General features: G+C 43.1%; 1 protein-coding gene across 1 annotated transcript in view; it reads left to right on the top strand.

The window, feature by feature from the left end:
- The first annotated feature begins 6,021 nt into the window (after positions 1-6,021).
- LOC108267725 (phosphatase and actin regulator 1) overlaps positions 6,022-24,446 on the top strand; it is a 46,835-nt gene continuing 28,410 nt past the window's right edge. Inside the window, exons 1-3 of the mRNA XM_017472084.3 lie at positions 6,022-6,611; positions 10,047-10,211; positions 23,893-23,973. Of these exons, the coding sequence (XP_017327573.1) occupies positions 6,293-6,611; positions 10,047-10,211; positions 23,893-23,973 (565 nt within the window). The 5' untranslated portion in view covers positions 6,022-6,292. The remainder of the gene's footprint in view (positions 6,612-10,046; positions 10,212-23,892; positions 23,974-24,446) is intronic.

Raw genomic sequence — 24,446 nt, 5'->3', positions numbered from 1 at the left:
AAATGGCTGACTTCATGTTGGGTGGAGATAATGGATGTGAATAAGAAATTTCCTTGCCGTTAGGAGCCCTATTGGCCTACCAGATTTGGTGCATATAGATAAAACTGGATGCCCATAATCAAAAGAATTGTCACGGGGCGTTATCGGCAAGCACTTCTGATACGTCTGATATTGTTTTTTGTTTTTGAGCATGACAATTACCTAACAAATGCACATACTTCTAATGAAAAAGGATAATAATAATAATAATAATAATGATAATAATCTTAACAGATACAATATGTCACGTTATGACAAACCAGCAACTCCATTTCCCAGAATGCACCATGAACTACAGACATGGCCGACAACTACAACTCCCAATGGAACACACAGACACGTCACCTGCCGAGCTCCAGCCGGAGGTCAACCTGGCGACCTCATCTCCAGAGCTCCAACCTGAGTCCACGAGGTGGTCTCACCTCCTTCGGCTGGAGCTCGGCAGGTATGTAGTTCATGGTGCATTCTGGGAAATGGAGTTGCTGGTTTGCCGTGACCTGACACAATAGAGCCATTTACACCATTAAAGCTTGGGCCCTAAATACACACCTAAAATACATCATGTGATCGTTTAAAAATGTAGATAGTGTTCATTCTTATTAAAAGTAAATATATTAGTGGTCATCACCATCAATCTGCTACTCGGTTGCAAAAGCACTCAAAGTAATAGATTTGTGTTTGACTCAACTCAAATAGATTGCCTCATGAAGACCCTGAGCTTTCCTGTTATCAGATTATTTAAGTATAATGATCAAATTTTATCCCAATATCTGATTTGTGCAGTTTACTTTGTACATAACACACTCCATAGCTTAGCTCGAAAATACACTGGACAGTGAATCAGATTCGGTGTATCGTTTCGAGCAGTGCTGCTTTGCTGACTGAGATACCTCAGGTGTCAGCAACCGGTCCTGTTGTGTTTGAGCTGCTTTCTGAGTGAGAATGGCTGTGAGTATCACAGGCCGGTTCATTCAAATTAAGCTCAGTTTAATTGCTATAATGTTGTTAGAAGAAGTATAGAAGGGATTCCAATGATCCCAGCGGGCTGTGTGTGAAGAAAGCAAAGATAAGTATATACATCACGAGGTCACGAGCGTATCAATCAGCCAACAGCATGCGGTTCTGAGAAACGGTGTTTTTTGGTCTTTGTGAATTTGAGAAATCAATGAAGTAGAGCTCTAAACCTGTTTGTAATGGCCTGGGTGAAGAGTATACGCATTGCACTGAAGTAAAAAAATCCATATATTTCAAAAACAGTGTATTCGGTTGGAAAAAGTTTCGGGCCGTTCCAAGGATCAGGCTTTGTATATTTAATTTACGAGGCTTGCTTTGCTAAACGAGCTACCTCAGGTGTGTAGGATTGATCCTGCCGTGGTTTTTTTCTTCATCACGAGTCAGTTTGTTCAAATTCAGCTCGTTTTAGTTGCTATAATGAGGACGGGAGAAAATCTTTTTGGCTTGTGAATGAAACCTAAAGGCTCTGTGTGCAGAAAGCAAAGTTATATAACGGCACATTCATGCTACCGAAAAGCCCCGATGTAGTACGCAGCTCTGAGAAACGATACTGTGCTCCATGTGAATGGCAGAAAACAATGAAACAATGCTTTCAACCCATCTATAATACAAACGATGCACGCCAAGAGAGCGGAAAACGCAGTGTTCTTGGATGAGATACTGTACCTCAGGTGTCTGATCTTGGTTCTTACGCGTTTCAGCGGCTCTGTGTGTATGGCTGTATCACGGGTCAGTTTGTTCAAATTACGCTCGCTATACAGATGCAAGAAGAGCATATAGTATAGCCTTGCTAATGAAACCCAAGGGTTCTATGTGCAGAAAGCTAAGATGGCCTTTCATAACTGTGCGCATCACAAGGTCGGCATATGGCTCGAGGTTTGTTCAGGTCTGCGTCAGAAAGAATGGGACGTATCTCCAGACGCAAGACACAGCTCCGGGAAGACTCGGTCACCTAAAGGCTATGTGGGAGAAACGGATGAGTAATAGCTGTAGAGATGATTGGTGACACGAACCTTTTGCACTGAGCTGTAGTATAATGCCATGTAATGATGTCATTATTCCAGAGGCAGTTTTTCTTCTAGGCAATACACTAAGGCTCATACATCCTTTCTGACCACATGGTGGAAAATGTACAACGCCTGGAGCGCTAGATGATGTAGCGTACGATTTGCGTTGGCTGGAGGTTAGTAGATTGGATTTTGTTACCTTCCAAAAAGCCTCCCGAGCCCTGAGACTGTTCGAGTCAGTAGGTGTTTTCACAAATAATAAAATGCGCTTAAGACCAATGTGCTCTTTATTGGATTAAGTCCAGGAATCATGGTCATGAGATGTAGCAGGGGCCAAGGTACAGGCAGATGGGGTTATCACAGGTCGAATAATAAACAGGGCAGATAAACATGAGTCCAAAACACTCACAATACATGAGCTGTAAATTCATGAAACCATTGCTTGGTTATTGACAAAACGTTCAATGCAACAAAATGCAGAAACTTCAGGGTATAATCAAGGGCTAATGCGAAACAGGTGAACACAACGTGATAACAAATCAATCATGGGCTAGGGGTGGAGACTAGGCTAGAAGCAAAACATGGCAAAATGTAAACAAAACCACATGAAGGGAATTCAAAACAACATGCAAGCACACTGCAAACAAAAAAGATGTCGTAGCCAATTAAAATATCTTGTGTGAGTCTTCCAAGCCTGAAGGCCACAACAAGATGCAGCTAAACTATGAAACTCTAAAACCGAGGTAGTATCAACATGCGCTTTCTTCCTGGCAAGTTTTTCACTGTTTTTCACCTTTTTAAATGCTTGCTTGATGGATTCGAGTCAGTCAGTTGAGCAATACACACAACTCCACTGAGGACTCCATACACCGTTTTGTGGCGAATAAGACAACGGTTAGTCAAAAGTTCGGGACACGACCTCAGGCGTTGTCGGCTTGTTTCGTGTCGAAGATAACTACGAAATCAACTGTTTTTCCAAAAGGAGCGATGCAGCCATTTCCCATAAACGGCAGACACTAGTTGGTTACTCTCAGTGGGAAGTTCTCTTACAGCTGTGGACCTCTCCAGGCTTTCTAATATCTGTGAAGCGAGGCTAATGAGGCTGGGATTATGGGATGCACCATCAAAGCTTCACGGCCTGTAAATATTCTGACTGCAGCTGGATTACAATTCTGTTCGATTCCTCCATATCACACCAACGCACGGGCCTCATTACCATAACCGAGACCGATAAAAGAGCCAGAGTGAGCTGGAGACTCGTACGGATCTGCGCTAAACACGTTCAGAGACAAAGAAAAGGACTGAGAGGAAGGGAAACTGTGAGTGATAGAGAACCGTACCAGTGCAGGACATCAGTTTTGACAGCTTCATCATGACATCATTTTCATATTAGCCAATCATATTCTAAGTCTCAGATCTTCCTAAGGAGGGATTAGTACACACTGCAGGGCATTATGACTCACATCGGTGATCCGACTCTTTAATCAAACTGCGGCTACATCCCAAAACCTTATACTATGGTTCTAATAGTAACCAGTCACCTAGTGGTGGTGTGCCATGTTCACATACTAATTAGTACAAGTTTTGGGACTTGTTTATTAAAGCAATACACATCAGATAGGTCTATGGGAGGTAGTTTTGTTTTCTGAATAAATACAGAGGTAAATGTCAGAGTGGTAACCTGGGGAAGGTATTTAGTAGCATTGTTAAATATGAGAATTTTGACCTTCATTACGGAACACAATTTCACAAGATTGGGGAGTCTGAAGAGTATCCTGGGAACTCGGGGCACAAGGCGGGGGACACCCTGGACTGGGTGCCAACCCATCGCAGGGCACATTCACACACCACAGACAATTTGGAAATGCCAATCAGCCTACAGTGCATGTCTTTGGATTGGGGGAGGAAACCAGAGTACCTGGAGGAAACCCCCGAAGCACGGACCCCGGAGGTGCGAGGCAAACGTTCTAACCACTAAGCCACTAAGCCAGAGTTATTTGATAGTGTATCTAGTGTGAAAGTGCAGTCCACTCAGTCACCATATTTACACTAGATCGGAGAAACATCCGACAGAAGCCCTGGATGCAAAGTTGTGCAAAATGATACTAAAACCCCCAAAGAAACACCGAGTCATTTTACTGGTAAATTTTTAGTTATTTGTGTGCCATTTGCACACAGTGTCCTTCTTCAAGATGTCTCTGGTTTGATCCAAAAACAAAGCTGTTTTTAGCTCTGTCTAGTTGCTTGAGCACATGTGAACATGTGAACATTTGTGTCCAATACACCAGCACAATTATGTGTTCTGGCAGCTTGTCAATCAAGAATGCGTGCCTGTTTTGTGAATGTTTTTTGGATGATGCATTGGTAAAGGAACATTACTTGTCTAGACTCAGACATGCTCAGAATAAGAGATAACAAACTTTCACTTCAGGGTTTTATTAGTTTTTTTTAAATTATTTAACTGGTGGTGTTCTGAGTACAACACTATGTCACTAATATAGTGGCTAAGTTGCTAGATATTGTGACTTTTAGACTCCTTTAACAGCTTTACTTAAAAAACAAACAAAAAAAAACAGAGACCCTAATGACTTTTTGAGCAGAGGTTAATGACGGTTCTCCAGCTAACATCGTAGCTGCTGGTTATACACGATGAGAGAGTGGGTTCACTCGACTCACCACCACTGTGTAAAACCTGACTGAGTTACACTTACATGAGCTGATGTTCCCAGCAACCAATCACTGATCACTACTGTTCCCAGTGACTAATCAATGATCACCAATGTTCCCAACAACCAATCACTGATTGCCGTTGTTTCCAAGGACTAATCACCGATCACCATTATTGCTTTGCTTGTATTTCCTCATTTGTAAGTCGCTTTGGATAAAAGCGTCTGCTAAATGAATGAATGTAAATGTAATCACTGTTGTTCACCAGTGACTAATCACTGATCCCTAATGTTGCCAACAACTAATCACTGATCACCGTTGTTCCCAATGACTGATCACCGGTCACCATTATTGCAAAAAACGATCACTAATCAGTGTTGTTCACCTGCGACTAATCACTGATCACTGTTGATCCAACCAACCAGTCACTGATCACCATTCTTCCCAGTGACTAATCACCGATCACCATTGTTCCCAATGACTAATCACTGATCACCGTTGATCCAAACGACCAGTCACTAATCACCATTCTTCCCAATGACTAATCACCGATCACCGTTGATCCCGGTGACTAATCACTGATCACCGTTCCCAATGGCCAATCACCGATCACCGTTATTCCCAATAACTAATCACTAATCTCCATTATTGCCAACAAACCAATCACTAATCACCACTGTTCTATTCTATCCTGAATGTCTTCAGAAAACCATCTTTCTTCTTGTAACGCCTTTTTGATATGCAAATGATCATGACCATCCAGTGAATCTGCAAATGAGTGGTCATCTGGTGACTTCTAGAGAATTTTTGAGTGTGCGTTTTTTAAAAAACAAACAAACAAACAAAAACCTTAGATACATAAAGATCTCGTCTGAAAATAATCTCATCTTGTTTTTATTTTTTATTTTTATTTACACTATATTAAAATCTGTTTTATTTATCTTCTCATCTTTTGATCTTAAATTCCACGTGAAAACAAGTACACACGTCACACTGTGTGAATATGTTATTGCATGTAAGAAAAACAAACAAACAAACAAACAAACAAAATACATGTACCCTACATGTGAGAAATCAAGTAAGAAAAATAAAGACACGTGCACTACTTGTGAGAAGGGTGTGAAGCCCAGGGAAATTCCCGTGAGAAGGTTGTGTGTCTTCCAGGGAAGGGAAACGAAGTTATTAGGTGATAGTTTTGCATTGTTGTGCATGGCGTGACGAGAAACAGCTTAGGATTCATCCGATTGCGCGAATCGATTCCATCGAGTACCTCAAAAAGAGCCGTTCACAGGGAACCGATTCGTTGGTGAATCACTCGTAGTTATTAGAAAAGGGAGCGGAGCTGCTGCGGTTTTAGTGCTGCGCTGAAACACCGGATCACAGGGTCAGCTTTTTCACCGCTCACCTGTGCCAGAGAATCCGAAATGAGATCTCAGGTGCGTTCTGGGTAAGCGGTAGAGACGTCGGAAGATAGTGCGCGTATTCGTGGCGGAAAGAATTGGATTAAAAACAAAAAGAAGCCATATTTCTGCGTAGAGACGCGCTACCGATTCGGTTCCTCCTCCATGCTTAAGTCAGCGAGCTTTGGTATGGCGGCTTGCGCCCCCGGGAACCGCTTTAACGGCGGATACACCACCAACACCACCATCACCACCACCAGCAGCAGCACCGCGCCCGCTCCGCCTCCGGCTCCTGCGCACAAGGCCAAGCAGAAAGGCTTCTGCCTGGTCAGGATGATGAATCTGAACGGTAAAAAAGGGAACGCAGATCCCCGGAAACAGCAGCACCAGCACGGCACCGTGCCCTTCATCATTCACTGCCACATCGGTAAAGAAATCAAGCACATCTGCGGGAACTGCAGCCGCGCCACCGACGCGCAAGACGGTGAGTCGCTCCATGCTGCGGCGCAACCACCACCATTACCATCACCACCATCACCACCATCACCACCATCACCATTCCCAATCCCATCCCCATCCTTCATCTTCACCAGCACTGGAATCCCCCCTGTGCATTGTTCCATCCTTTTTCATCTGCATGCAGATGTGACCAAATTGCTTATTATAAAACATCTGGCTTACAATTCTGCATTAGAGCGAATATTTGCGTTTTTATGCTTCAACATCAAGCATTCAAACCAATGCGCGTTTTTTTTCTCTATCCTTCCCTGAAATGCCAAAATCATTCAAATGCCCTTGTGTGTGTGTGTGTGTGTGTGTGTCAGAGGTCGGTTTATTGTTCTGAGCACTGAAGCTCAGCGTGTAACACGATTTGATTGGTAAAGAATCCTGAGCCCTCTGAGATCTCTCCTCGGTTTATGAGACCAGATGAAAATATGACTTTTTTTTTTTCTTCTTTAGCCAAGATGATCATTCACATTTCATTGGCATCATGCTTTCAAGTTGTTTCAGATGCTTTATTGAGATGTTTTGAAAGAGGAATTTGAGCCTCATGGCTGTAAATATTTACAGGTTTGTGTTTGGATTGTGGTTCGGCCTACTTTTAAGTTGCATCTGCAATTCCGCTTGGTTAACTCTCTTCTGGATCTCCGTGGTGGACGTCTCGTCTCTTTTTACCCGACGTGTAACTGAGAGAACTGACGGAGAAACGAAACAAGAAACCGAGCTACGGTCAGGGATTTTGTCTGTGATTCCCTTCTTTATTTATTTATTTATTTATTTATTTATTTATAAAATTCATCATATTATAGATGCTTGGGCAAAAGCGTTCAAAAAGCAACTTCTTTGAAGAATGTGATCGAACAAAACCAAGACGAGCGTATCATGAATATTAAAGGTGAGCTTTTCTAGGTCGTGAAGAAGCGTTTTGTTCCAGTGTAAACACGCTATATGGAGGAAATCGCAATAAAAGCCACTCTTACAAATGATGTGGAGAAAATGGAGCCTGGTTGAAAAATACTATACACTGGAGTGGGAATAATTCTCACTTTGTAAAGTATGGATTTACTGTAAAAATACGTTAGCTGTCACCTTGTTCTGATAGGACACTTTGACATGTCTGGATGTTTAAGGTTTGGAGTGAATGTTCAGAGATGTCTTTTTATTTATTTATTTATTTATATATAAATAAAACATAAACCTGTGTTATGTTGGAGTTTTTTTGTTTTTTTTTTTTCTTAATTTATTTATTTTTTTTAATTAGGAAAAAGTTTGAAAGAGTCTTTTAATGTTGCGTTCGAGTCCTTTAGAAAAGCGTGGGGAAATGAATGGACTAATCCTTGTCCCCCCCGATTAGAGTCATTTTGCTGATCATTGCGTTGCATTGGGGGGGGGGGGGGGGGGGGGGGGGGGGGGGGGGGGGGGGTAAAAAAAATTCTTTCTCCAAAGCTCGAGATGTCCGTGTTAGCATTTGGAGCTAGTCGAGTCTCAAATAAATAAATAAATAAATAAATAAATAAACAAACCATACAATTCTCTGTAATATACAGCACGTTCCATATATACGGTCTCGGGAGGATGACGGGACGAAGTTCCAGACCGGACAAAGAATATTGTGTGTTTACTTTTTGTAAAATGTCATTCAGTAAGTCTGTTCACCAAAAAAACAAAAAAAAAACCCAAAAAAAAAACATGGCAGATGAAGCTCGCTCGAACCGAGGAGTAAGTTTTACAATACAATTTAATGTCTATTACAATTATTATTTTTTTTTTAAACCATGCTCAAGTAAAATGTAATACTTGCCCATCAGTAGTTGGAATTAAACTGTACACAGAACATGTTATGATGTTAAGACAAAGTCTGGCAGGAAGCACAGGAGTTACTGTTCCCAATGACGAGCAGTGTCTTTGTTAGGCTTACTGTGGTGATGGTGATGATTAAAACTTTATATTGCACATTTTGGTGCATTAAATGCTGCTCAAAGTGCTTTACAAAGAAAAATAAGTAAATAGGACAAAGTAGTAAGGAGGAATTGAGTGAAGAAGGAAATTGTAGAGTTTTAAAATGTGAAATAAAATATTGAACGCAATCAGCATTCTAATAATGATGATAATATTGCAGTTAAATACAAGGCATACCTAATACACATACATGTATGTTTTAAGCTGCTTTTTAAAAATCGCTGAGCGCAGACGTTTGCTGGACGTCTTGTGGCTCGGGGGGCCGCGGTTCGCGTTGAGCGAATATAGATTAAACATAACTTCTTTATTGTTTTTGTTCTCGGAACAGGAAGTACTCCAGCGTCTGATGATCTTGGACACGGTTGTGGAGCGTATGCGGTTCCACCGAAGGCGCTAGTCCATTTTATAGCTGTATAAACACATCAAATGGCTTTGAAATGAATTCTGTATTGGACAGGAAGCGGTAAAGTGCCACCAGTACTGCAGTAATATATTCAGGCTCTGGTGTTCGAGGGAGAAATCTTTCCGACACACGAACGTTATTCTGAATGAACAGATCATGTGGTTTTTAAATGGCTACGATTAGGAGGTACTGTATTCTTTCTTTCTGTCTGTCTTTGAGGTGTGCAGTGGGACTGGGATCCCATAGGATGCAAGAGAAAAGTAGCGCAGGTAGTATTTATTTTCAGGGGCACGGTGGCTTAGCGGTTAGCACGTATGCCTTGCACCTCTGGGGTGTGTGGGGGGGTGTGTGTGGTGGGGTGGGGTTTGAATCCTACATCTACCCTGTGTGCGTCTGCTCCCCATGCTTCACGGGTTTCCTCCAGTACTCCGGTTTAATCCCCCAGTCCAGAGACGTGCATCATAGGCTGATTTGGCATTTCCAGATTGGGTTGGCACCCTGTCCAAGGTGTCCCCTGCCTTGTACCCTTGGGAAGTTCCTTGGGATAGGCTCCAGGCTGCCTGTGACCCCTTGTAGGATGAGCAGTGTGGGAGAATTAACGGATGGATGTAGTATTTCCAAGGACATTGTGGAAGGTTCCTTTTTTTTTTAAATATTTTTTTTAAAAAACAACCAAAACCTATCAGGATTAGGCCACACCCACTTTGGGTTCAAATCTGAATACAGATATGAATATTTGTCATCGTATTGCACCGCTAAACAAATGCACACGTGAACAATGCATCACACCGATCTCAACCGGACACGAAATGAAGGTCCACTCCGCTGCATTACTGCGGAAAACCACCGTTTTATCCGCGACTTAAACCCGAGCTCGGAGTTGAGGCGTTCACGCCGGTCTCGCGCTTCTGATATCACCAGACTTGGAGTTTTTCGCACAGGTTTCACACAATTAAGAGTCGTTTCAGGATCACAGTGAGAATGAAGCGTCATCGTGAGCAGTGTCTAGCTGTGGTTTTTTTAAAAATGTATTTATTTTCCTTCTTTCCTCTCCAGCGGAGGAGGTGGAGCGGCTGGCTGCCATGCGTTCCGAGTCGCTCGTGTCCGGCACGCACACGCCGCCGATTCGCCGCAGGAGCAAGTTCGCCACGCTCGGCCGACTCTTCAAGCCCTGGAAGTGGAGGAAGAAGAAGAGCGAGAAGTTCAAGCAGACCTCAGCAGGTGGGAGGTGGAGTGTGTGTGTGTGTGTGTGTGTGTGTGTGTGTGTGTGTGTGTGTGTGTGTGTGTGTTACTGCACTCCATTATTTTATTTTCAATAACAGTGCCAAGATATCAATAATCTAGCAGGTGGTTCCGATTTGGAATTAAACGCGTAACGCGTTCTTTTCCGAGAATCGCGTTTCGAGGCTCCGCCGAGACGTTTATAACGTGGCCGATGTGCCGAGAGCAGTGGCGGTAATAACGTTAAGTGCATTTGCATGTACAGTAAAAGTGATCAGTGTGATTAGAAGCCAGTGCTCTGCTTCTACACGAGTCGTTTAGCCTCTTAGTGCTTCGTTTCTACGAGTAGACGCTTATTTGTTTAATTATGTTTTCCAGCAGGGCGAGCGCTTTTAAAAAAAAAAAAATAAATAAATAAATGAATGAATGAATCTAGCAGCTTGTTAAGCGTTATGAAATAAAAACGCTCGGGGTGTGCTGTACCAGGAAAATAATCAGTGACCGGGTGGTGGTGTGATGTGTGACGAGCAGCACGGTCACTCTTCCCAACCTGGAGTCGATAACCTGGATATCTGACCTGTATTTCATCGGATTTCCTGTTTGCTCAGCGCACGGCCACGTGAATAATCGGATAACCCAGATCCGTCCGTATAAATCGTGGAAGTTTTGTCTTCTGTTTGCTTGTTTGTTGATGCGCAGGACCGATCGGTTGAGCAGTGAAGCTTTATTTTTTTATTTTTTTTTTTTATATAAAGTTTTTGAGACTTGTCTCACCATCTTCCCAAGCACAGGTCATCGATCACATGATCACACGATCACACTGCTAACCTCGAATAGCCTCTACGCTGTTTTAAAAATAGCCTGCACAGCCGAATCAATAGTGCAGAAGAATTGAGAGCTGCATTTAGCATCCTGTGGGCAAGAACTATACATCAGATCCCCCTGCGGGCTTCATTTTCCTCCTGTTTGAAGGGTTTTTTTTTTTTTGTTCTTTTCCCCCTCCATTTTTGAAAAGTTCTTGTGGGTTTTTAATTTTTTTTTTTTTTTTTTTTTTTCCTTATTCTCTGCTACATCAAGATCAGCGCTTTTTGAAGTGCTTCGTATGATCGCTTTCCATTACGGAGAATTATAATGTGATTTCCATCAAATCCGCAATGATCTTGCAGAAAGGGAATGTATAAAAGCCCGAGCCTTTGTCTTACTCCGTTTCCTGAGCTGGAGACGGCAGGAAGAATGTGGGTTAAGCTGTCAGCTCTGCTGCAGGCTGGTTGAAGCGGCGGCGGCAGCAGCAGCAGCAGCAACAGCAGCAGAGAATCGATTCAGGCAAAGCGCTAGAGTTTTCTCCTAGCCGGCTATTTTTACTCCGCCTTTGTTGTATATTCTGCAGCGAACCAGAACCGTCAGGGCCAGGTAGAAAAAGGAAAACACGAGGGCTTTTCACTTGGCTGATCGATTGAGACACGGCGAGGTGTTGGGAGAAGAAGTGCTCCGTGTGCTTGTTTTGATCCAGGGAACCAGTGAATTGTGGGGGTGATCGGGGGAGGGGGGTGAAACCGATATTCAATCCTGTCAGTAATCACTTGCATTACTAGACCACCCCCGGCAAATCTGAGACACGGCGAGGTGTTGGGAGAAGAAGCGCTTGAGGTCACCGGCTTGAAGGTTACCAGTTTGGCTAAAGCAGGAAATCACAAAAGATAACTTTCATTAGCGCCACAGATCTAAGAAGCGCCAAATGATGATCCAGATGGGGAAAACGTTTGCAGGATTGCGCTTTGATGTCTCGATGGTTCAGAGCATTGGATGAGAGCTATATAACAGCAGAAAGCTGATCAGATTAGTAAAAGGTCATTCCGGAGGCAACATGGATGCATCAGGGTAGACAGCGCAACAGGAAGTACAGGGCCAAGGTTGAGAACCTGACCAAAATTATACACTTTTAAAATAAATAAATAAATAAATAAAATAGGTTTGCACCCTGAAGGGTTCTTTGGTTGGTCTTGCTAAAGGAACCCTTTTTATTTTTATTTTTGGAAAAATGTGGTTTTCCAAATCGGGCTTCCTAAGGAAGCTAAGAAACCTTCACTAAGAACCTCGGAGGAGTCTTGGAGGATTTTATTTATTTATTTATTCATTTTCCTTGAGTGTGCAGATCTGTGGAAGCACAGATCTAAATCATCAAATCCTAAGTGAAGTATTATTCCATTCCATCACTCTCTCCTTTTTTTTGGTTTCCATTTGAGGTCATGTCTGCCAGCCTGTCCTGCTTTCTCATACACATCTGTGGGAAATGTGTGTTTGCCTTGTGTTGGTCTGGTGTCGATTTTGGTGTGTTTTTTTCTTTTCTTTTCTCCTCGTGAATTCTCGGAGGGCTGTGAATTGACTCTTGGTGCAGAGCTGAGAGGAGAGTGTGAATCTCGAACTGACTCATCAGTTAAAACGAACTGCTGTTGCTGTGACTGGCAGCAGACGCCACTGGAGCGGTGACAGACTGTCAGTCAGCCATTCAGTCAAATAATCGTTCGGTCAGTCGGTAAACCCACTGTGGCCTGGACCCACGGTACTCGAAACATCGCAGTACTGTATGCGACTAGCACTGAATCAAAGTTGACCCCTTTTTTGCAGCTGTGGTATTCCATGTTTGTTAGCCAGGTTAGCATTTTGCAGTGATCGTTTCTGCAGTAAGGCCATCTTTCCAGATCTCTAAGTGTGGCTGTGAGGTCTCTGATTCTTCCACCAGGAAGGTACTTGGTTATCTTCTGCGTTCGGCTTTCCTCGGCCTGTCTTAAGAGTCTTGAGTTGCGTCTAGCCGTCATGGTTTGTAAATAAAGAAGGCAGGCAAGGAGTGGATTTGATGGGCAGAAATCTTTTTTTGCATAGCAACCATGTAAGCAAAGAACTCAAGACCGCACGGACCATAACAGATTAGACAATCTTGCACAGGACCTCCATCGAGGGTAGTTGGTGCGTCCATCCGATCAACGGCTCCCGTTTTGTCCCCTTTATACTGTAAATGATGACGGCTTTGACGTCAGATTTCTGATGTACCGTAGTCTTCACGCCCCAGTCCTGCACAGAATCGTCGGATTCTTGTATTACATCCAGCCACAGCAACACAATAATACTCACTGCCGTGGTTATGTGCATGGACCCCACTGCTGTTATTGGAAAGTAGATGCCAGATTGGGGAAATGTAAGAGTTGGTAAGGGTTTTACAAAGACTAAAAGACCAGGTTCTACGTAAATAAAGGGTTGTGGGTGAGAAGAAGAGATTGTAGGGGGATGAACACCTCAGCATAGTCTTTTCCCTTCCCCCAGTTGTCGTCTCATGACGAGTGGTTCATAAGCATCGGCCTTAATGGAAGTGATTTGCTGACTTCAGCAGCAGTCTGAAGACATGGACGTGACTCCAGTGCATTTTGAGGTAGTGACCCATGCACAGAAGAACCAGTAGTAGACGATCCTAAGGGATAGTTTTATCCCATTTAACTTTTTCTTTTCTTTTTTTCCTGGCACTTAAATGTCATGTTCACATTCTTCTGTCTGCTAGATTACCTTTTCTTTAGACTTCGTCATGCAAATTGATTTGACCTGCCTTTCCAGTCTAGCCTGATTCTTACCTGTTTCCTGAAAAACACTTCTTGAGTCTGACGCCCGAGATGCGTCAATTTTAAATATAAAATTGAATCTTTCGTTTATTTAATTATTTCCTCTTTTTTGGACCACTTCCTGTGCAGTCTGACAAAAGGAATTTGAAATGACGTGCACTGCAAGCTTTTTTTTATTTTTAATTTTTTTATAAACATGTTTAGTGATTTATATAAACAACAGACACAATGGTCCTTCCAGTCTGATCACCAGTATGACTGTTTTGTTTTTCTCTCTCTTTGGTTTTTTTTTTTGGTTTTTTTTGGCTGCAATACCGTAACCTACATATTGGAAGCGAATGAATGACAGATGGCGTCCTACTGTACAACATTTCTTGATAAAAAGATTTAAAGGTGCAATAGTCGCCGTTTCTTTGTTTATTTCTTGCTAGAAAAATTAGCACGCAGAAATGCTAAGAAATAATAATTGAATCAATTGTCTCTGAGCAAGTGTGTTATGTAGCTGAGGAGGGGGGGGGGGGGGGGGAGGAGTTCGGAAACCTGGCTTCCTGTCAGTCATTTTACAGACACGCCCCTAATGCACCTTCACATCCTTATAAATCGTAACGAGGAGAAATTGCGTGTTCATAGCGTCACTCTGCTTTCGAGCAGTTGAATGTCCTAACTCGAGTTAGCCTGCTAACTCTAGTCGAACCACTAAGTTTTGGGGGCGGAGCTTTGTGTAAATGGGCGAGGGCTTAATGAGTAAAACTTTAAAAATGCGTTCAAATCGTATTCGACTCCCTTCGTTTAACTGTTATTCCCCTGTAACTCTTCATCTGTAGGTTTCCTTCTCTTGGCTAGCCAGCGTTGCTGCTAGCATGTATAATCCACATGCTGAGTTTCACGTTTAAGGTGTGAAATGCGCTTTGACTTGTGAGCAAAATGTACACTCTGGAAGTGTACACGGCTCACCGCGTGCTAATCTGAAACGCGTTCGCTTGCGACGAGTTCTCTGAACGCTCCGCTTCACCGCTCCAGGCTCACGAAGAATTTGTTTGCGTGCAAATCGATCACGGCACGGCGTTGTGCTCGCTTTTAATGACCACGCTTGTTAATGCTGCGTAGTTTATCCATGTCGTTTCATGTACTTCTGTTCACGAGCATGACCGCGTACGCTAGACTTGCGTCTCGTAGTATCGCACGGTATCGGATGATGTCTTGTTTTTTGTTTTGTCTTGGACCGCTACCTGATACAGGTATCCGTATTAATGATCGGTATCGATCTAGTCTGCACTATTATTGTACCGACTCGTGCATCCATGCTTGTTAATCCTGGTGCAAAGATGATCATGCATATATTTAATCTGGAAAACAAAGCGGTGTTAAACCTTTTTTTAATTCATCAGCAGTGTGACCTTCTCAGAAGTGGAGCTCGCCTTTAATTTGGGTCACAACCATGCAAACAGTGTACGTATGAGGAGGGAAGAACTATAAATAGGAAGTCATTGATATTGACTCTAATATGATTTAAACATGAATCTGTTCATTTGTTGCGGCATTGTTTGCTTAGATGTTTGTTTGTTTGTTTGTTTGTTTTCCCCCCCTTTTTTTAGGCATGGAGAAATAAATTGAGTAGTATTCCGGTTGTTAAGCTTGTGAGGTTTTTCTTAATGGCTACAAATTCGCTACATCTCAATAGTGTACGTTTCTATATTCCGCTTCCTAACGAGGTCATTATCAGAACTCTAAAAATATAATGTCTTGGTGGAAAAACAATGACGCTGAAAAGGCGTCTCGGAGTCAGTACTTTCGAACTGAATAGCTTTGTGTTATCTGTGCTGCGTTCTCCTTTTGTGTTCAACATTTGCTCTGATGACTGGCTCTCTGACTCATGTTTTTTTTTTTTTTGCACCAGCGAGTCTCTGTTTTTATATGAGCTTCTCTTAGATATCTGTTGGTGGTTCTGACCTAAAGTCTCTGTAGAAAGAAAGGAACTAGGATGAATCACTGGCATTTCTTTTTACAGTTTACTTCACTGTTTATTAAATGCTAGACATGCAGTGTTGGTGTAGTTTAAATCTGAAACACTCCAATCACTTAGTAAAGTAAAGGTCAGTGTAAAACCCCTGTGTATGTTCGCAATAACTTTCAAACGTATGCATGACCTCTTTCATCTACAATGCTTAGCATTTAGACTAACCATTTAGTTCCATGATTACTATTAGCATGTAGTCCCAAGGTTTAGGCCAACCACTTGGTTACCATTTGTTCCCACCATTTACTTAAACTTCTTCATTTACTTCCACTGTTTAGTCCAACTCTTACGATTTAGTCCCACCGTTACCATTTGGTCCTGCCATTTAATCCCACCGTTACCATTTGGTCCCACCGTTACCATTTGGTCCCGCCATTTAATCCCACCGTTACCATTTGGTCCCACCATTACCATTTGGTCCCGCCATTTAGTCCCGCCATCTAGTCCCGCCATCGCCATTTAGTCCCGCCATCTAGTCCCGCCATCACCATTTGGTCCCGCCATTTGGTCCCGCCATCACCATTTGGTCCCGCCATCACCATTTGGTCCCGCCATTTAGTCCAAGAATTCTCATTTAGTCCAACTGTTTAGTCTGACTTTTACCATTTAATCCCAATATTTGCTTCACTCTTTACCATGTGGTGAAACCATTACTGTTTTTGCATTCATTCACTGATAGCGTTCATTTCATTTGGTCCAGCCACTACACTTTGGCCCACCATTTAGTTCGGCTCTTCTTATTTGCTTAGACCATTTAATCCATTTATCATTTGATCAAAGCATTTTGTCCTACTTATTAGCATTTAGTCCAATCCTTTAGTTACACCATTTACTATACACAATGTTTTATTTCCTGGTCCAGATTATTTCATTTATTTCTATCTAATCAGGTAATATTGGATCACCCTTATCAAGTTCTGTATTGCAGCATTCACATTCCTGTGTTCTGGCTTATATTTTAATTTTTAAGGGTCCTAGTTTGATCTCTCAGGAGTTTTTGGAGCACATGCTAACCCAAAAAAGCATGCCAAGGACTTGCATAACATCTCCGAGTGTACCATTCAGGAAGTTTAGCTGGTCAAGTTATATCATAAACCTCTTGCTAGTTACACTTTTTAAAATTTTTGACCTGGCAGAATGACTGTTTGAGAATGGCTGGTAGACATTTAGCATGTAAAGTGCAGAACGTTCTGAATCACAGGGTCTGATTCACTGATTAACAGTCAGTGACGTTTGATTTTGGGCTCACCTGCCTGAATGATATACATCTGGCATCCTGGTCATGACAGACCATTTGAGACTGTGAGAACTCATTAATAGTCATCATTCAAATGAGTTCATATGAACTGGAATCCAAATCAATTTAAATGCATGTAAGCTGTGCAAACCAACACACTGGCACCATCTGGGAGAACGCGGGGAGCAGTCGTGATGGTATCATGACCCAGAGGACTGCAAAGATCGCTTCTTTTCTGGACTTTGACATTTACCTGGTTTACAATGTGCTGAGCCCATCGCCTCATTCCTTCATAACCTCATGAATATAAGGATAATGGTTAAAAAAAAGCACAATTGAATGAATTAGCTGATTAACGAATGCTCAAACTCGAAAGCCTAGTTCACACTATTTTAAGCCGATTTGCAAGTCGCTGAGCTCGCCGACAAAACCCTTTTGATTTGGAGGCAAATCGGCGTTCGCCAATTGGCAGTCGATCATTCTGTGTGCGCTACTCTGACACATCTAGGAGGCTCGCTGGCACATTGCCGATGGCAGACAGATATTTGCCATGTTAAATATCTGAAGCGGTCGGGCGACGAGCTATAGCCGACAAGAACAAGGCATGGGGACCTTGTGCTCCTCCACCTTCCGTTTGAGGATGCCCTACAGATGCTCAATGGGGTTTAGGTCTGGAGACATGCTTGGCCACCCCTTCACCTTCACCCTCAGCTTCTTTAGCAAGGCAGTGGTGGTCTTGGAGGTGTGTTTGGGGTCGTTATCATGCTGGAATACTGCATACTGATCAGTCTCTGCTTCAGTATGTCACAGTACATGTTGGCATTCATGGTTCTCTCAATGAACTGTAGCTCCCCAGTGCCGGCAGCACTCATGCAGCCCCAGACCATGACACTCCCACCACCATGCTTGACTGTAGGCAAGACACACTTGTCTTTGTACTCCTCACCTGGTTGCCACCACACACGCTTGACACCATCTGAACCAAATAAGTTTATCCTGGTCTCATCAGACCACAGGACATGGTTCCAGTAATCCATGTCCTTAGTCTGCTTGTCTTCAGCAAACTGTTTGCGGGCTTTCTTGTGCATCATCTTTAGAAGAGGCTTCCTTCTGGGACGACAGCCATGCAGACCAATTTGATGCAGTGTGCTGTGTATGGTCTGAGCCCTGACAGGCTGACCCCCCCACCCCTTCAACCTCTGCAGCAATGCTGACCGCACTCATACGTCTATTTCCCAAAGACGACCTCTGGATATGACGCTGGCACGTGCACTCATCATCTTTGGTCGACCATGGCGAGGCCTGTTCTGAGTGGAACCTGTCCTGTTAAACCGCTGTATGGTCTTGGCCACCGTGCTGCAGCTCAGTGTCAGGGTCTTGGCAATCTTCTTATAGCCTAGGCCATCTTTATGTAGAGCAACAATTCTTTTTTCAGATCCTCAGAGAGTTCTTTGCCATGAGGTGCCATGTTGAACTTCCAGTGACCAGTATGAGGGAGTGTGAGAGCGATGACACCAAATTTAACACACCTGCTCCCATTCACACCTGAGACCTTGTAACACTAACAGGTCACATGACACCGGGGAGGGAAAATGGCTAATTGTGCCCAATTTGGACATTTTCACTTAGGGGTGTACTCACTTTTGTTGCCAGCGGTTTAGACATTAATGTCTGTGTGTTGAGTTATTTTGAGGGGACAGCAAATTTACACTGTTACACAAGCTGTACACTCACTACTATACATTGTAGCAAAGTGTCGTTTCTTCAGTGTCGTCACATGAAAAGATATCATCAAATATTTACAAACATGTGAGGGGTGTACTCACTTTTGTGAGATCCTGTATTCTAAAAGTATATCTGTCATAAGACGCCTTTCCCCTACCACAGTCCTGTATACACAGATGGTTCCAAAATAGAAATCTGAGTATCTGCAGCAGCAGTATATCATCATCCAACGCTATGGCGCCCTTATTCCAGACCAAAGTTCTACCTTTTACAGTACAAGCCTGTGCTCTGTGCTCTACTTCTTGACTTGGAACATATTGATAATGCGAAGGAACGGAACGTCATGGTGTTTACTGACTCGAAATCCTGCCTCCAAGCACTGGCCATCTGATCATTGTTGATCTTTTCATTCAAATTCAGTTGCAAAGACACAATCGCAGCGTCGTTTTCTGCTGGATTCCGGGACATGGTGGCATCTTTTGGCAATGAATAAGCAGACATGGCTGCAAAAAAGAGCCCTCACAGAACCCATCAGAGACCGCAAAATCCCACCCTCTGGCCTTGATCCGCCTGTGTGTGTGTGTGTGTGTGTGTGTGTGTGTGTGTGTGTGTGTGTGTGTGTGTGTGTGTGTGTATTCGACAGATGGCAAGTGGAACAGGAAAAATGTCAAAATAACAAATTAATGGAAATGAACTTTGTAGCACTTACCCTTTTAAAACTAGACGTGATCAAGCGGTGTACACAAGGTGCCGTGCAGGTCAGACCAGATATTTATTGAAGGATGAAGAATGATCGAAATGTCAATATTGCACCACTCCTTTGACCATAAACCACGTCGTCTTTTTAAAGCCTGCCCTATTTATAATGTCATGAGAGACCACATTTTTATCAGGTCAAACTTTGAAAGACTTGTTTTGTAAGACGGACCCAGGAAAACTTTTACCGTTCTTATCACGAGCGTATTTAAAGAGTCATGATGTACAGAAATTGTCTGATGAATGCCTGTATTCGTCATCAACTAGCCATTGAAGCTGGTATGGTGATTAAACCCAAATACCAAACAAAAACCATTTAGTCCAAAGACTGCCATTGGGTCTCGCCATCTAATCCCATATTACCATTTAGTCCAGCGATTTAATCTCACTGCTGGGTTTTGGTCCTCTAATACTAATAATCGTATTAGACGAATAGTTTTGTGTGTTGGTGTAGGAATTGAGCCCAGCATTCCCTACACGGAGGCGGTTGTTGGTCTGAGCAGCACCGAGTGACCAAGCGTGACCTTTTGTCCCACTGTTATTATTTAATAGTAATAGTCTATCATTCATCCAGGTGAGGTGTCTATGCGTACCTTGCTTCTATATGCTACGTGTATTTTCCATTAGTGCACGCGAACACACACAGTTTTGAGCATGGACGCGTATTCTGCATGCACGTCACACACACTCTTATCCTATTCCTTCACTTTTCCATAGTTAGGATTATTTCTCCAGCCTGCAGGGAACTTTGTGCTCAGCAAGCAGAATTCTCTTTTTCACTTCCTTAACTTGCAGATTTTGGAATTAGTAATGCGACAAAAACTGCCTCGTTTCGGAGGGTGCGGCGTGGTACGGGAGGGGGGGGGTTGGAGATAAAGTCCCTCAGCTGCCACTGTCTAAAAATAGCACAGCCGTGGCGCTGAGACTTGGCATCGCTGTAAGACTTCACACGTTGCAGCACCTGCTGACTTTTTATCTTTGCGTCTTTTATCTGCATTTGTATTAAAAACTGAATTCATTTATCCCGTGTGTGTGTCCTAAAACACTTCCCGTCATAGCGTAATGAGGCTGTAGTCTTGCTCAGCGTAACGTTTCGTAGGTATTCCAGGGAGCGGGTTTTATAGCGTACCTGAGAATCTAGATATTCAATGTAAGGCTGTTTTTTATTTCTGAAGTTACGCAATTGGGGGGTAAAAAAATTTGATTCGTTTGTGATGTTGACGTTTGTTATCCATCCAGCATCATTTGAGTCTCTCTAACCGTGTAAGCTCGGCATTACGGGCCGAGCGTGTAAGTTGCGGGCGGACTTTCTCAATACAGAATGAACCATAATTCCTCCGTCAACCAGAAGACACTTGACCGGACCAGACGTCATGGATTGAATACTGTCATTCAATCATCGCCGCCGCTCGAATAAATACCTCTAACAGATGGACGTGAGTGTTCGAGACATCTTTCAGGGGTCATTGTAATGCATTTTATCACACACATTTTATAACCGCAGTTCGATCGAGTGATTTCAAGCTTCTTTGTCAACGCATGGAGTTGAATAGGTTTTGTTTTTAGTTCCCAAATACCTCTTGAATCAAGAATCGGTGAATCAAGACTCGAATCGATTCCCTGATTTGACTTCCTTTTTAAAATCCATGCAATTCATGATGGGGCAAAAATCTTCAGCGTAGAAACAGCACTGCGAGTTGGTGTCCCAGCGATGATGGTGGCTGAGATCATACGGTATACGATCTATATAGGAAACTAGAAGAGGAAGAGAAAAAACGAGGGCAGCTGAATACGTTTTATTCTGGAGATAGGAAATCGGGCCGATTTGGAACGAAAGAATCCATTCGTCCTAACGGACCGCGTCGAAGTAGGCAGAAGTATGACCGACGAGATCGGAATCAGCAGCGACTATTGGACAATTTGTCATTTTTAAACGTGCCGACTCTTTGCTGTGACTGTGTTTGCAGCTGTTGGAGGATGAACAGATATTTAATCAAGATGCCCTCAAGCACTTGAGTTCATTTTGATGGGTTAAAATTGTTCTAGAGTCTATATTCTGACAAAATGTGTATTGGCGGTATGTGCTTTATGTGACGTTTATGTTTATAAAGCGTGTCAAGGAAAAAAAGATTGGACTTGAAGGAAACGCTTTATTTTTCTTTGCTGCTTTCTTTGGAGATTTACCTGCGAATCACTTCTGTGGTCTTATTTATAATATATACATGTAATGTAATATAATACAATATACAGTGGGGGCAATTAATATTGGACACGTCAACATGTATTTTTTTTTTCAGTAAATATATTTCCCATGAGGCTAATCACATGAAATTTTCACCAGACATCGGTATTAACTCAAGAAATCTGGAAATATAAAGAATTCACAATATTTAAAGTCCGTAAATAAAGTGGGGGGGAGTATTGAACACGCTAAGAAAAAGCAGTTCCCAAGGCAAGGAACCAGCTGAAATCCATAAATAATTACACCCCCGATCTGTGCAAGTGAATATCAGCTGGGTTAGTAAATTGATGGTCTGTAAAAAGGCTTTTCGTTACCAAGGGGTCACACAAGAAACATCTCATGATGGGTAAAAGCAAAGATCTCTCCCAAGACCTGTTGAGCCTTATTGTTGAGAAACTTCTGAATCCTTGAGTAAGCAGCATTGGGGCCATTATGTGCAAGTGGAAGCAACATCACTCCGTCATCAACCGGCCACGCACAGGAGCTCCTCGCAAGATTTCTGACCAGGGAGTCAGAAGAACAGCCTAAGAGCCAAGGACCACTCGGAAAGAGCTCCAGAAACACTTGGAGGCAGCAGGTACCATCGTCACAGAGTAAACAATAGGCAATGCTCTCCACTGCTCACGCTCACATGCAAGACTCCATTACTAAAGAAAAGGCATGTCGAAACTCGTTTAAAGTTTGCTACAACTCATTTGGACAAGTCTATGAAATACTGGGAGAGTGTAGTCTGGTCAGACGAGAGCAGAATTGAACTTTTCGGCTGTGATACTACACACCATGTTTGGAGAAGAAATGTCACTGCACATCACCCTAAAAACACTACACCAACAGTGAAGTGTGGAGGTGAAGCATCACGGTGTGGGGCTGTTTTTCATCACATGGTACTGGCAGACTTCTTATAATTGAAGGGACGATGAATGGAGCCCTTTACTGGGAGATTCTTGAGAAGAATCTGCTGCCATCCACCAGGATGATGATGAGACGTGGGTGGACTTCCAGCAGGACAACGATCCAAAGCATACAGCAAAGATAACTCTCAATTGGTTTCAGAGGAAATAAATCAAGGTGTTAGATTGGCCCGTCAATCACCTGACTTGACTCCAATTAAACAAGATTTAAAGACAACATGTTTAGAAGAACGGGCCAAAAACCACACCTGAATACTGCGGAACATTCATTTCTTCATACCGGAAGTGTCTTGAAGCGTCATTACAAACAAAGACTTCTCCACTAAGTATTAAATACATTTCAGTTAGCGTGTTCAATACTTTTTTCCCGTGTCGTTCCTCTTTATTACACATAACTTTATTTATGGACTTTAATGTTGTGAATTCTTTATATTTGTGGATTTCTTGAGTTAACACTGATGTCTGGTGAAAATTTCATGTGAATAACCTCACTGGAAATATATTTACTGAAAAATGTTGACGCATCCAATACTTATTTCTCCCATAGCATGGTGTGTGTGTGTGTGTGTGCGTGTGTGTGCGTGTGTGTGCGTGTGTGTGCGTGTGTGTGCGCGTGTGTGTGCGTGTGTGTGCGTGTGTGTGCGTGTGTGTGCGCGTGTGTGCGCGTGTGTGCGCGTGTGTGCGCGTGTGTGCGCGTGTGTGCGCGTGTGTGCGCGTGTGTGCGCGTGTGTGCGCGTGTGTGCGCGTGTGTGCGCGTGTGTGCGCGTGTGTGCGCGTGTGTGCGCGTGTGTGCGCGGACTGTGCTTTCAAATCCTCAAATCTGATTGGTCAGAAGGTGTTGATTTAAACTGTTCTATAACAGCAGCTCTGACAGTAGTGCATCTGCAAATCACAGGTGTACGTCAATAGCAATGCGCTCGTTCCAATACGTTCTCCTTCTGTAGTCGATCACAGAGACTTGTACGATGAACGATCCACAATAACGGCTTCAAAAGAACGTTTGAACTGCGTGATATGACGGACGTTTTCTGTAAGGAGGCGTTCATTCGAGTCGCCTGTAACTTGTCGGTCTCGTGTTTTTCAGGATGAGAGTTCACGCTTTTTGTGGTTTCTCTGTAACATTTTGTTTTTGTGAGTGATATTTATTGATCATGTGAATTGATATCCGTGTCTGTGCGTCCTCAGCTCTGGAGAGGGAGATGTCGGTGAGACAGAGCCGGGAGGAGCTGATCAAGCGTGGCGTGCTGAAGGAGATCTTCGAGAAAGGTGAGCATGTTGATACGGTTCCTGTGTAACAGCAATGATGTTCCAGACCGAATGGCAAGACTTCGTCGTGCTACGGATTTTGGAAGCGTGTCCTTGCTGCTTTACGTGGTGCGCGCGTGTGTGTGTGTGCGTGCGCACTTTTTTTCGGTTAAAGAGGACGTGAAGCCGAAAGTTGAACACGTCCCTCATCCGCACCTTCGCACAGCAATAATGTAAAGCGGAACTTTAGCTCTATCCGGACAGGGTTCAATTTACATGCGGTACTGGGAAAACTTCCTATTTATTTATTTATTTATTTATTTATTTATTTATTTATTCCCATCTAACTTTATTTCCATCCAGATCGCCATGTTCCATCTGGCGTCTCCATCCCCCTGTGAGTAAATTATAGGCAGAATTACCGACTGTTTGTGCCAAAACCAGTCCCAGATACGAATATCTGTCCGTCTATCCGTCCATTTTCTATACCGCTT

The sequence above is a fragment of the Ictalurus punctatus genome, chromosome 7 (genome assembly GCF_001660625.3).
Source record: "Ictalurus punctatus breed USDA103 chromosome 7, Coco_2.0, whole genome shotgun sequence".
NCBI classification, from domain to species: Eukaryota; Metazoa; Chordata; class Actinopteri; order Siluriformes; family Ictaluridae; genus Ictalurus; species Ictalurus punctatus.
The sequence above is the reverse complement of the archived record's forward strand: the minus strand, read 5'-3'. Positions and strand labels throughout refer to the sequence as shown.